This window comes from Parasteatoda tepidariorum, chromosome 11 (assembly GCF_982258835.1).
Source record: "Parasteatoda tepidariorum strain Cologne lab strain chromosome 11, Ptep-v5.0, whole genome shotgun sequence".
Lineage (NCBI taxonomy): Eukaryota > Metazoa > Arthropoda > Arachnida > Araneae > Theridiidae > Parasteatoda > Parasteatoda tepidariorum.
Genome location: NC_141765.1, coordinates 2,462,222 through 2,475,405, shown reverse-complemented (window position 1 = coordinate 2,475,405; position 13,184 = coordinate 2,462,222). Strand labels below are relative to the sequence as shown.

At 31.2% G+C, this 13,184-nt stretch overlaps 1 protein-coding gene across 5 annotated transcripts in view; it reads left to right on the top strand.

The window, feature by feature from the left end:
* Dus4 (Dihydrouridine synthase 4) overlaps positions 1–13,184 on the top strand; it is a 96,575-nt gene that overhangs the window by 39,775 nt on the left and 43,616 nt on the right. Inside the window, exons 2-3 of one of the 5 annotated variants that reach the window (XM_087154790.1) lie at positions 35–152; positions 2,441–3,440. The exons of 3 other annotated variants lie outside the window; for them this stretch is intronic. In XM_087154790.1, the coding sequence (XP_087010916.1) occupies positions 35–152; positions 2,441–3,307 (985 nt within the window). In that variant the 3' untranslated portion in view covers positions 3,308–3,440. Of the gene's footprint in view, positions 1–34; positions 153–2,440; positions 3,441–13,184 lie in introns of those variants that run through there. One more of the 5 variants, XM_087154794.1, reaches the window with a different exon arrangement.

The window sequence follows — 13,184 nt, the reverse complement described above, 5'->3', positions numbered from 1 at the left end:
GAATGAACTTAATTTATTTATATTTTAATCTTAGAACTGATAATGGAGCTGTTCACAATATAATATCAAGTAGCTCATCAGAAATTGACAGTGACTGTTATGATGAACTTCCCACCCCATCTGATTTTGAGGTTGAAGAACAAATGTATTCGGTAAGTTATGTCATTTATTTAATTCCTTTTAATACCAATATTACTATTGAAACAGGAGAGGACTTGCATTTTTCTAAACATGCTCCTAATTCAACTCTTTTTTAACAATGTTGAAGATTTAAAATGATATTCATAGGGAATTAAGAAAACAAAATTCTAGTTTTAGAGCAGATTTAACAAATTCATTATGTCACCGTTAAACTTAATATCAAAAATAATTTTACAAGTAAAAGCTAATTTATTTACTATGAAGTAGAACACAATCACAAAAGGAAATAGAAATCTCACTCATCTTGTTGTAAAATAAACCATGTGTTGCTTTTCTATGATAATTTTCCTCAGTCTTTTTTAAATAAATTACAAAAAATTAAAATTATTCAGGAAATACTATTTGTGCAGTTGCAACTTGCAAATCTTCTGATAGAAACACAAAAGGAAAAAAAAAATTTCCTAGTGTTCCCTAAAGTAAATGAACAACCCCATAAGCAGAATATTTTCAAATGTTCTGCAACGGGACTTATTAATTTATACAAATTTTCTGCAAGAATTTCCCAGCGAAACAAAGTCAACTTTACGTTAAATACTATATTTTCATTTATTAAAATACAGGATTACACACAGATACAATACCATATTTTTAAACCAAGGCAAACATTTTTGATTTGTTACTTTTTCAATCACTCTTGAAGCACAAAATTTTGTTAATGACGATGATGAGAATGAATTGTTAATAAAATGCATATGATATGAAGGTCCGAACATTAAAATAAGGGCTGCCTTAAAAATCTTTCGAAGGGACAAGTGCCCAGATGGTGCACCATTTGCAAACACAAACATTCGTTGGTCTGTTTTTCCAACAACTTCTTCATCTCCATCGAAAGCATTTGGTCTTTCACAAACAATTCTGTTAATCGTGGATCCCAACGATTCACAAATTGCTTCTGAAATGGGAATGGAAAATATAAAAGTCATAAACTTTACGAAATTGGAAATCTCTGAATTTAATTCTTTTACGGCTTGCTTTAGAAGCTCTCTTGATAAAAATGGTGATCGATTTCTCCTGCTGTATGCTTAAAACTGATACACCCATATTATAAAGAAGTTATGTCCATAACCTAATTCAATAATTTCCTCCTCAGAATGGCAAAAATATGGAAGAGGGAGATTACTGATAAATGTGCTGAAATTTGTGTCTCTTATTCAAGATACAAATTGTCCTGCAGGACTTCGTTTGTTCTGCGACGTACGTCACAGTTTTAGGCACTTTCTGTTTCTGGGTGAACAACTATGTAAAGAATCGATTCAATGTTTCAAACTAAATAACTCAGTTAATGTAAAATATGCACTCATTTGCAGTAAGCATTTCTTGAAAGAAGGTTATGAAGATATGAGAAATCGTTTGCTTGGATTGCCGCCATGTAAACAGAAACCAATCCGTTACTTCAAAAAGAAAGGCAGGTGAAAAAATTCAAAAATAGATTAAGTCAAAGAAAATAAAAACTTGAAAATGAAAAGTATAAATAACCTTGTTAAAATTCATCTAATTTCCTAGCATAGTTTTTAATGTAGTTATTCAAAATATTTATGATTTTTTAAATTATATTCTTTCAAAGTTAAATATCAATAAGCAATTGAAAATTTTCCAATATTATTATGAAAATAAATTATTATTTTGTTTCAGTAATTAGCTTTTAAAGTTGTAGTTTACTAATAATAAAGTATAAACAAATTGCCATTAATAGCATATTTTAAAATCATGATTCTAAATTTAATCCAACTTTACAAAATATTGTTATCGAACAGTAAATAGTTAAAGAAATATCATATTATGGTTTATTTTTTTCAACAATAAGGTTAAAACTGAAAATTTTAAAATAAAATATTTATAGTTTCATTTACGACATCCAGTAAAATATTTTTATTAGTTTAAAATGATTGGGTATTTTGATAATATGGCCCAGAAACTTTTTTTAACTGTGTTTTTTGAATGGAAATACTGTGTTAAAGTTTGAAAGACAGAAAAAGTTATTTTTGCTGAGAGAATCATAATATTTTTCCTTGCGATTTCTGAGGTCTGTGTACAACATGACGTCATCGTAGCTTCAGCTCAAAGAGCAGAATGAACTAGCCCTTATATACTCTTTAGCCCTGATATGTTGCAATGTTTTTTTCTTTTTTTTTTCATTTTACATTGACTTTTGATTTCTTTTTAATTATATATAACACAATTTACCTACAATTACTTACTTATTTTTGTAAAGGGTATTCATGATATGTTTATGTTTTAGGCTGCCAATGATCCTGAACCTGTTGTTAAGGATTCTGATTGCTTAAAAAAATTACACTTCTTGGAAAATATTGAATCCCATATAAAAATATCAAAAGGTGAATTAGTTGTTATGATATTGAACTTCGCGTTTCGACATCAGCTCTCTGATGTTGGAATAGTTGATTTGGTGGAATTAATAAATATCATTATTGGCGACAAACTTCCCAAATCTCTGTATAGTTTAAAAAATATTTTTGGAGCCAAGTGCTTAAAATCAATTAAGCATCACTTTTTTTGTAGCAATTGCTCCAACTGTGTGAATGATGCTTCAGGCAGAGAGAAAACTGTTCTTTGCCAATATTGTGAGGCTGAGGTGAATGTGGTTAATTCACAAAAAAACTCTTTTATCAGTATTGATTTAGAGAATCAATTTTCACAAATTGTCAAAAATAATGATAGTCTACAAAGCAAACTTGCTTTGGAGCCTGTTGTTAAAAATTCAGAGTTCATCACAGACATAACCGATGGAAGATTATATAAAAAGTTGAAACTTCTAAATGAAGGGCATATTCTGACATATAATTTTTGCCTCGACGGCATGGCAATGCACACGAATTCAAAAGGCTCGGTGTGGCCAATATTTGCTACCATCAATGAGCTACCGATTGAACAACGGAATGATGTTGTATTGCTCGCAGGCTTGTGGTTTTGGAAGAAAGAACCAGTATTTGATGTTTTTTTAAAACCATTTACAGAACAGGCTTCCCGTCTTGCAACGAAAGGGCTGAATATTCATGTAAAAGGAAAGTGGCATGGCAATGCACGGCATGGCAATGCACACGAATTCAAAAGGCTCGGTGTGGCCAATATTTGCTACCATCAATGAGCTACCGATTGAACAACGGAATGATGTTGTATTGCTCGCAGGCTTGTGGTTTTGGAAGAAAGAACCAGTATTTGATGTTTTTTTAAAACCATTTACAGAACAGGCTTCCCGTCTTGCAACGAAAGGGCTGAATATTCATGTAAAAGGAAAGTTAATTAACGTCAAAGTGCTTCCAGCTTGTTGCTGTGCAGATTCTGATGCACGGCCATGCTTACAGAACAGTACGCAATATAATGGCTTCTATGGCTGCTCCTGGTGCATCCACCCAGGCTTTACTGTTGATGGCACAGTCAAGTACTGCATCAGGAATACACTGTTATATAAAGAACGTACTGAGCTGGACACTGCTGAGCTGGTTGTTGAGGCCATAAAATCAGGGAAAAGCAAGTTCGGCATTAAAGGTCCTTCTCCATTAGTAACAATTCCGCACTTCAATGTTGTTCAAGGATTTTCCTTGGACAGCATGCACAGCATTTTTCTTGGTGTTACCAAGAAAATTGTGTGTCTGTGGTTTGATACTACAAACAGTGGGACGGATTATTACCTAGGTAGCCCAAAAAGTGTACATGAAGTCAATGAAAGGATGTCTTCCATAATAATGCCTCAGTGTGTGGAACGCGTTCCCAGATTAATTTTTGAAAGAAAATTATATAAAGCCAGTGAATGGCGTAATTTTCTTCTGTATGTTGTCTTCCAGTACTGACAGATCTTTTGCCGAAGAAATATTCTGAACATATTAGTTGTTTAATTGGAGGAGTATTTTTGCTGTTAAAGAAATCATTAAGTATGCAGGAACTGCAGAAAGTGGACAAGTTTTTTTTTAAAATTTGTGGTTGAAGCGCAGGATTTATATGGGGAACATTTCATGGCGTTTAATGTTCATTCCCTGTTACATGTAACCCAGAGTGTCTTGGACTGGGGCCCTTTATGGATACGCTCCATGTTTGTTTATGAAGGACGTAATTCAGTTTTGAGGAAGTTTAGCCAAGGGCCCACTGGCATTGCCAGCCAAATAGCTACACGGTATCTGCTGGATACTGAATTGTATTCCAAGGAGACACTTGATCTCTTAAGTCCTAAAGCTTTGGGTTATGTGAAGGGATTACGGAAGCATTGCAAGCACCAAAAAGACATTAATGTGGGAGATATTACTTTGGTTGGCAAATCATGTGCAAAACCTGTTACACTATTAAACAGTGAATATTGTAATGCTAGTTTGTTGCCTAACGTATTATTTTTTTCCAAGTTTATTTTTAGAATTCAAATTTATGGTGTTTCGAAGTCTGAGTCACTAATATTTACTTCAAATAATAAGTTTGGCAAAATAAATGCTATTGCTGCTAATTTAAGCTCCAATGAAGTTTTTGTTTATTTTGAAGAGTACATTATTTCAAGACCTCTGTCTGAAAATGTGTGTTCTTCATTTATTTGTAATGGCTCAACTTCTAAATATCTAATTAATGTGCTTGATATATATGGCAAGTGTGTGGAAGTAAATTTTAATCGTAACATAATTTTAACTAAAGTTATCAATAATTTTGAATGTAAAACTTAATTTCTCCAATTATATAAAAATAGCCTCCCATCATCTATATATATATTTCTCTTACACAGCACCAAATGTTTTTATGTATAGCCAAATCTATAATTGTGTTTTCAAAGAAATTCTAAATGCTTAGTGTTAATTGCCTAGATCTTTGCAGAAAAAAATGTTTTTTGGAAAAAATTTAATTGAAACTTTTATTGGCAGTAGGCAAGGGGACCTGCCAAAATCAAAACTCCCCGATGAGAAATGCAGCATGGCGACCTCCACGTCGGTATTTCTCGGGTAATGCTAACAGCCATGCATTTTAATTTATTGTATGTAAAGCATCCTTATTTTGTTCTAAAATGTTATCTACTTTATCACAAATGTTAACTGATATAGAAATTGATTGCAATAATGCTGATCACCAAAATATATTTCATTAGGCGATAAAACAAATTTTTGTGTTCTTGAAAATGAAAGACTTTTTGAGGGTTATTATCTCACAAGGAAAAGTTAGGGTTTAAAGTTTCTATTTTTAAATAATAAAATTTTTTTCTAAAAGTTTCAGAATTTCTAGCATTAACTAATTTATTATACACATTTAGTTGAATTTAGGTGAGTAACTGCAATATGGGATAATTTATTTTGCTAATATGTTTCTCATTTAGCTATTGTTTTGATTTTTTCACCATTTACAATCTAACTAGCTAACATACTTTCTTAAAAGCCAATAAGAACATTGATAGAATTCTTCTACATAAGTACAATACTATGTCTTTGATGATAATATACTATGTCTTTGTGCTAGAACATTGTGTTCCTTGGCGAGCGAGCGCAGCGAGCCATGGAAACGAACATAACAGCGTGAACCACATAGGATTGCATAGCAATTCTCTGCAAGCGTTAGCGAGCAGGGGGCAGAGCCTCCTAATATTCTATAATTTGCCTCCATTTTTATATTAAATTAACTCCTTATTAATGAAATATTTAACTAATAATTATTCTTTTTCCTTATTTTTTCCCTTCAAAAATGCAATGTTCAATAGAAAAATAAGGTTTTCATACTATCTGTAAAAGTCTTGGAATTAATAATTTTTGAGCCATTGAGTAGCATTTTAAAGAGTTTTGAATGTACAAAAAGAGTTAAGAAAAAGCAACAAGATAATTCATATTTTAGTTAGAAAATTATTATTTTTAGGTGATAATGAGATTAAAATGTAATGAACTACTGTTGAAATCATGATGATAGTATATTTTTACTTTTGTGAGATTATTTATATTTTTAAAATGATTTTTCATAAAAAGTATCTGTATTTATCAGAGATGTGAATACATTTATTAACAACGAAAGAAATTTATGCCATTTTTATTATCAAATCTGGAAAAAGCTCTGATTAATTAAGTTTTTTTTAAAAATTTAATTTGAAAAGCATATCAATATTAAAAGCAACTTAATCTTTGATAATAATGTATTATAATTCATTAATAATTTTATCTTTTTAGTACATGTAGAAAAATAGCACTCAATTTTAATTTACATAGTAATTTAATATTTTTCTAAAAATCACTTTTTATTTTTGCTCAATGCAGATGCAATGAATAATGCATGCCTTTTTAGTATAGTTATAGAAAAATGAGAGTTTGTCTGTTGTAGAAAAATGAGAGTTTGTCTGTTGTCTTAGTAATATAATTATAGTTTTCAGACGTACCAATCCTCTGGTTTCTTACAACTTACTTTCTCCTCCGGGGTTTTCTCGAATATCTCCGTTTTTTTTTCTCACTTATTTTAATCTTGAACAAACTTTTCGTGAATTACAGTCACAATTGCGTCACAGCTGGGGTTGACCTGAGTGGTGGCGTTTATCTTTCGCCTCTCCTTTCTGATATTAATTATTTTGAAATAAATCAATTTAACTTAAAAAGAGTTACAAACAACTATTTAAAATGATCAAATATTTTAAATGAATGATAGTGATTGCTGTCTGGTATTCCTAGGTATGATAAAATCATATATTCCAGTATTTAAAAATAAATTTACAAAATCTTTAAAAAAATGGTTTAAAATTGTTAAATTGCATAAAAAAAAACTCAGGTTTCTTTATGTGTTTTATTATTTATTTACTAGCATTTAAATTTTGTGGAATGCATATAGAAGATAAGCTTTTCAATTGAGCAGATAATTATTTCTTGTGAAATAATCAGCTATGTAATTTTGTTGTAATTATTTATTACGTGTATTATTATATTTCCCATGTATATATTATTTTTGTAAATGTAACTAATGTCCAGTGGCAACACATAGTTTATCTGTGTGCTTTGGCCACAGTATTGCTTTGTTGTCGTTCTTTTTAGTTTGAAATATCGATAAAATGTATCGCTGTGTGTAGTGTGTAATTTCTTTATTTTTCTTTTCCTTAATATATTATTTAGCCAAGATGGATTATTTGTACAGCTTCATTTATCCACTAAATCTTAAATAACAATTTTTACAAAAGAATTGTTCTTGTTTATATAAATATTTTTTTCTTCAGCTTTTATTTTTATTCTCAAAAACCTCTCTTTGCTGGGCGATTGTTATGAAAAGTATGTCTAGTTTAATTTATGCAATCAGACTGTCAGACTGTTTCATCAGACTGTTTCACTGTCAAAATAGTTTTAAGAATAAAAATATATATATAAATGTTAATTTATAAAATTTTGCAGAAATAAAATTAACTTGAAATGTTGAAATGCTAGATTTCCCTCATGAACTCTTTCTTGTTCTGTAGAATAAAAATTTATTTTGTGGTTATGTCTGTGCGTTTATTTTCTTTACAATGTGCATATTATACATTACAGAAGTTAATGTCAGCACCATATGCAATGTAAACTGTAATGTAATACTGATAAATTATTACATTGACTAAATTACTAATTGATTGTGCATGTAATATTCAAAGTGACACATGCCTGTTTGTACATAAGGTTATAAAGTATGCAGCAGTCAAATTTGCTTAACAGAAACAAACATAACTTGCTAGCTGACCATCAAAGTACAACAGCATAGTTGGAAAAGCTATGGTGACAAATCTGTCCAACAACCCGAGCTAGGAATTTTCCTGTTTTGCCAGCATAGCATAGTCAACATAGTGTGGCAAATTTTTATAATTGGTACCCAATAAAACATAATGGTTTCTTTTAATGGGCCAACATAGAATGATGCAGACCTGCCAACTTGTACGGTTTCGCCGTACAGTGTACGGTATTTTACTCGATCGTACGGTTGTACGGACAAGCATTAAAATCGTACGGTTGCGTAATCATTTATAGTTCGTTTTTTTTTAAAAAAATAAAGAAAATAAAATTAACAGCATGCTTAAAGTCACAAATTCAAAGGTTTACAAGATTTTAAATACTAGTTAGGAAACTCATCACAAAATAACGAAACCCTGACATGTTTTAATCTGGTTGGTATTGAGAGCCGATCACGTGACGCTAAAACAATCGTTAGCCAATGAGAGTGAGTATGCGCCTCGTCGAAATGAGCCAGTGGGAACGCTGATGTAGGAGATCACATGGCCGGTAATCACGGACTAAATTAAGAGCGCTTTTTGGCAACGGTAATGTTTTTGTTTACAATTTGTTGCTGATGGATTGCAGCGTGATTTTGTTTTATTTGTAAAAATGCCACCTAAAGTTTACAATCAGATTTTTTTAGAATCTTATTCTAAAAGCTTTCCTTGTATAATTAAGTCTAACAAATCGCAGCACTATGCCTTTTGTAATGTTTGTGGACTAGATTTCAAAATAGCACATGGCGGTAAAAGCGATATTAATGATCATATACGCACAAAGAGACACAAGGATTTAGCGGAATGTGTTAATAAAAATGAAAACATCAGTAAGTATTTTGCGTCTGGAAGTGATGACGATGTAATACGGGCTGAAGTGTATTTTACGTCTTTCATTGTCGAGCACAATCTACCTATTAGTGTCGCAGATCATGCAGGTCCATTATTTAGGAAAATGTTCCCTAAAAGCGATGTTGCTAAGAAGTATGGTGCAGGACGAACAAAAACTGCTGCTATTATTTCAAAAATAGCTGATGTGAAGAAAGCTTCAATTGTTGAATCTCTTCAAAAGCAAATGTTTGCTGTTGCTACTGATGGTAGCAACGATACAGATGCGCAACTTTATCCCATCGTTGTATCTTACTTCGACGCAAATGCCGGTGAAGTCAAGGTATCGTTGCTTGCCGTGCCGACTTTAGATTTAAGCTCTACAGGACAGAACATAGGTAATTTAGTGTTAAAAACTTTGAAATTAAAAAATATTCCTTTGGAAAATTGTTTAGCACTTAGCTGTGATAATGCTCCAGTGATGGTTGGCTCAAAGAATGGTGTTGCCGCTGTGATTAAAACAGCAAATCCAGAAATTTTTGTTGTTGGCTGTCCATGCCATTTAGTACACATTGCTGCTGAAAGAGGAGCTGCTGCTTTACCTATATCAATTAGTGATGTTTTGGTTGATATTTTTTTTTACTTAGAGAAGAGTTCTAAAAAGAAACTTGAACTTAAAGCTTTGCAAATTTTACATGACGTTGATACACATAAAATTTTGAAACATACTTGCACAAGATGGCTCTCTTTGGGTAGATGCTTAATGAGACTTCTGGAACAATGGGATCCTCTGTGTAGCTTTTACAAGGATCAAATAAATCGAAAGAGCAAATGCCATAGTCTTAATGACTATTCCATACCATTAAAAATATCTGCAAATGACAACAAAGTGGAGAATGCACATATTAAAAAGAAAAGGCCTTTAGAAATAGAAAAATCTGTGAAGAAATTGAAGGTAGGTAATTTCTCTAATAGTTCATTAAAAACTTCTGAACAAAAATCAGAAATGGGAAATCCTGCAAAGAAATTAAAAGCTGGTAATTGTTCTAAAAATTCTTCACCGAAATCTTCTAAACAGGAATCTGTTTTGACTAGGGAAGAACAAATGCTTCTATTTCTTTCATCAGATATCTGTAAAGCTTATTGTTTGTTTCTAAATTATATCATCCCAGTTTTTGAAAGAAGCTTAATTACCTTACAATCTAATGAGCCAAAAATTCATATTTTGAATTCTTTATTATTAGATTTATTAAAAGATTTTGTCTCAAAATTTATAAGAGCAGACATTATTAAAGGTTCTTCCCTGATGGACATTAACTTAGTGTCAGAGAAGAATCATAAATTGGATGATGATATTATAATTGGTAGTGCTGCTTCCAAGTTAATATCAGTCTTAAAAATGGAAGATAAGCAACTCTTCTATAGTAATATAAAAAATTATTATATTGCTGTCTGCAACTATATACGGCAGAAATTTCCCTTGAATAGTGAGTTTTTATTATCCGCTGAAGTTGCAGATGTTGATAAATTACCTTCAAAAAGATTCAAGGATGTTGATTTCTTCTTGAAAAAATTTCCATCGATGTGGATTAATGACAATGTTGAAGAAACTGAAGATATGAAAAGAGATAAACTTTTAGAGGAATTTAGTGATTTGCAGATTACTGATTTACCTTCTGTGATTAAACAGGAAACAAGGATGGACAAAAAATGGGATGCAATTTCTAAAATAACATCCAATGATGGATGTTTCAAGAAGTACAGTAGAATAGCAAAAATCATGGTAGCTATATTAAGCATACCTCACAGTAATGCAGAATGTGAAAGGGTATTTAGCATAGTAAAAAAAAATAGAACACAGTTCAGAAATTCTTTGTCTGATAAATCTCTAGAGGACATTCTGATTGCCAAAACCACGCAAACTGGATGTTGTTATGAGCAGACCTTCGATAAAGGATTCTTAAAAGCAGCTAAGTCTGCTACATATGAACATTTAAAGCAATAATTGTTTTTAATTGAGTCTATTTAATTTTTTTCCTTTTTGTATTAATCTAGAAATTTAATTTTTAAATTTTGATTAAGTGTAAATATGTGTTTAAACAATTGTATAATAAAATACTCAAGATTTAAAAAATGTTTTTGTTATTGTTTTCACAATGAATTTTTAAAAAAAATAATTTATTCAAAATTGACAAGTGTATTTAGTAACAGATCTTAATTTTGTGTAAAAAGGTCCTATAATAACACTTTCTGTATAACACTATGTCGAGTAAAACACTAACTCAGAATTGTAAGGTCATGCAGATTACAATGTTGGCAGGTCTGATGATGGTTTTTAATTAGGGCCAACATATAACTTCCAATAATAGTATATAATCCAACATAATATGATGGTTTTTTTTAATGGGCCAGCATAGAATACCCAACATAGTATGTTTTTTTATAATGGGCCATCATAGATTACCCAACTTACTATGATGGTTATGATAGAAGTATTATTTAAGTTTTGTTTTCACTTATTAAAAAGCTACTTAATGGTGTTTCTAGATAGAACATCAAGATTATTTTCCATTGATTTAGCAACATAAACATGATGGCTAATAACTTGAATTTCCATCAAAAACCATCATACAACTTGATGGGACCATTAAACCTTACCAACATCCCAAGATAGGAATTCGCGACTTTTCAAGTTGGCATTCCCATCATGGATTTTTATGATGGGCCAGTATAGTATTCCCATCAGGTCGTGATGGACTTTTATGATGGGCCAGTGCAGATATTCCCATCATGGAAAGATGGATTTTTATGATGGGCAAACATAGCATTCTCATCATAGTATGGTGGATTTTTATAATGGGCCAACATAACATATCCAATATGGTATGATCGACTGTTATGTTGGGCCAACAAAGCATACCCAACACATAGTGATGGATTTTTATAATGTGCCAACATAGCAAACCAAACATATTATGATGGATTTTTGTAATGGCTTTTAATAATGGGCAAACAAACAAAAAAAAATCTATCCTGATCCAATATAATTTAATTGTTAACATTATTTTTTCCACCGCAAACCATCATACACACAAACGGAACACTAAATCAGCACAAAAGTTAGGGATTTACCCCTTTTATTGTTGGGACAATGTAGCATACCAACATAAGTATGATGTATTTTTAAAATGGGTCAACGAACGAAATCCATCATATAATTTATTGGTTACCATTATAATTCTACATAAAGGTGTAAAGCTTAGTTTTGGTATATATTCTGTGTGATGGGGAAAATGTAGTAAATAAAAAAAATTGAATTTAAAATTAAAATATTACTTCATAGACAATTCTGCAGCTAAATTTTTATTTGCAAGCTTATATTTGCTAATTTTAAAAAGCTTATTCGAGAAAGTTTTTTTGTTGTTGTAGCTTTCCTGAACAATAAGTGTTACATACTTATTTAAAATCAAAAATAAGACATTTATTTATAAAATACATCACACCTGACCAACATCCCAAAAGGTAGGAATCGGCACCTTTTTAACATGGTACTCCCATCATACCATGATGGATTTTTATGATGGGCATATATAGCATTCCCATCATGGCATGATGGATTATTATGATAGGCCAACATGAAATACCCAACATCGTATGATGGTTTTTTAGAATGGGGGCCAACAAAAAAAATCCATTCTGTTACATTAAATTGTTCTGATTATAGTTTTGTCCATTATAATTAACCATCAAAAGCCTTTTCTTTTCGCTGGTACCATCAAGACTGCACAACACGCCAAGATATTGGAAAACGCATAGCGATTTAAACGAATAAACGAGGGCTTAACTGTGCGCAATTTTAAACAGCGAAACATGATTGCAAGTTATGATTAAAAAGAACATATGTCATTTTTTTGTGATATTATTTATATTTACATTTATTTTTAAATTTTAAACTAAAGAATTTTATGCCTGATTGTGAACTATTGACAATTTAAATATTCAAAAACAATATTTTTAAGATTGATAAAATGATCAGATGTAAAATTTGAAAGATTGAAAAACATAATTTTCCATCATGAAGTGATGGAAATTGTTGGCCCAAAATTTTCCAACATTACATGTTGGTGGACCATCATATCGTCAAATATCATCTTCCAACATGAAATGATGGAAGTTTGTTGGCCCATCAAATTCCATTATGACATGATGGGAATAGTTGGATGTTGGTTACCATCATGTAGAGTTGGGCCAACATGAAACCAACATAAACCAACAAAAAATCTTGTTGGTCCCATCAAGAATTTTGTCTTGGGGAAATAGGTGATAAAATTTTAGAAACTTGCGGCAGGTACCAGTGCCTTGGTGAATTTTCTGCCAATAGAAATCCAGAAGCGACTACATCAGAAAGTCTGAATTTATCAACAATATTAGGCAAAATTAATGAACTTTCTAAAGTAGTTAGTGAGCTGCG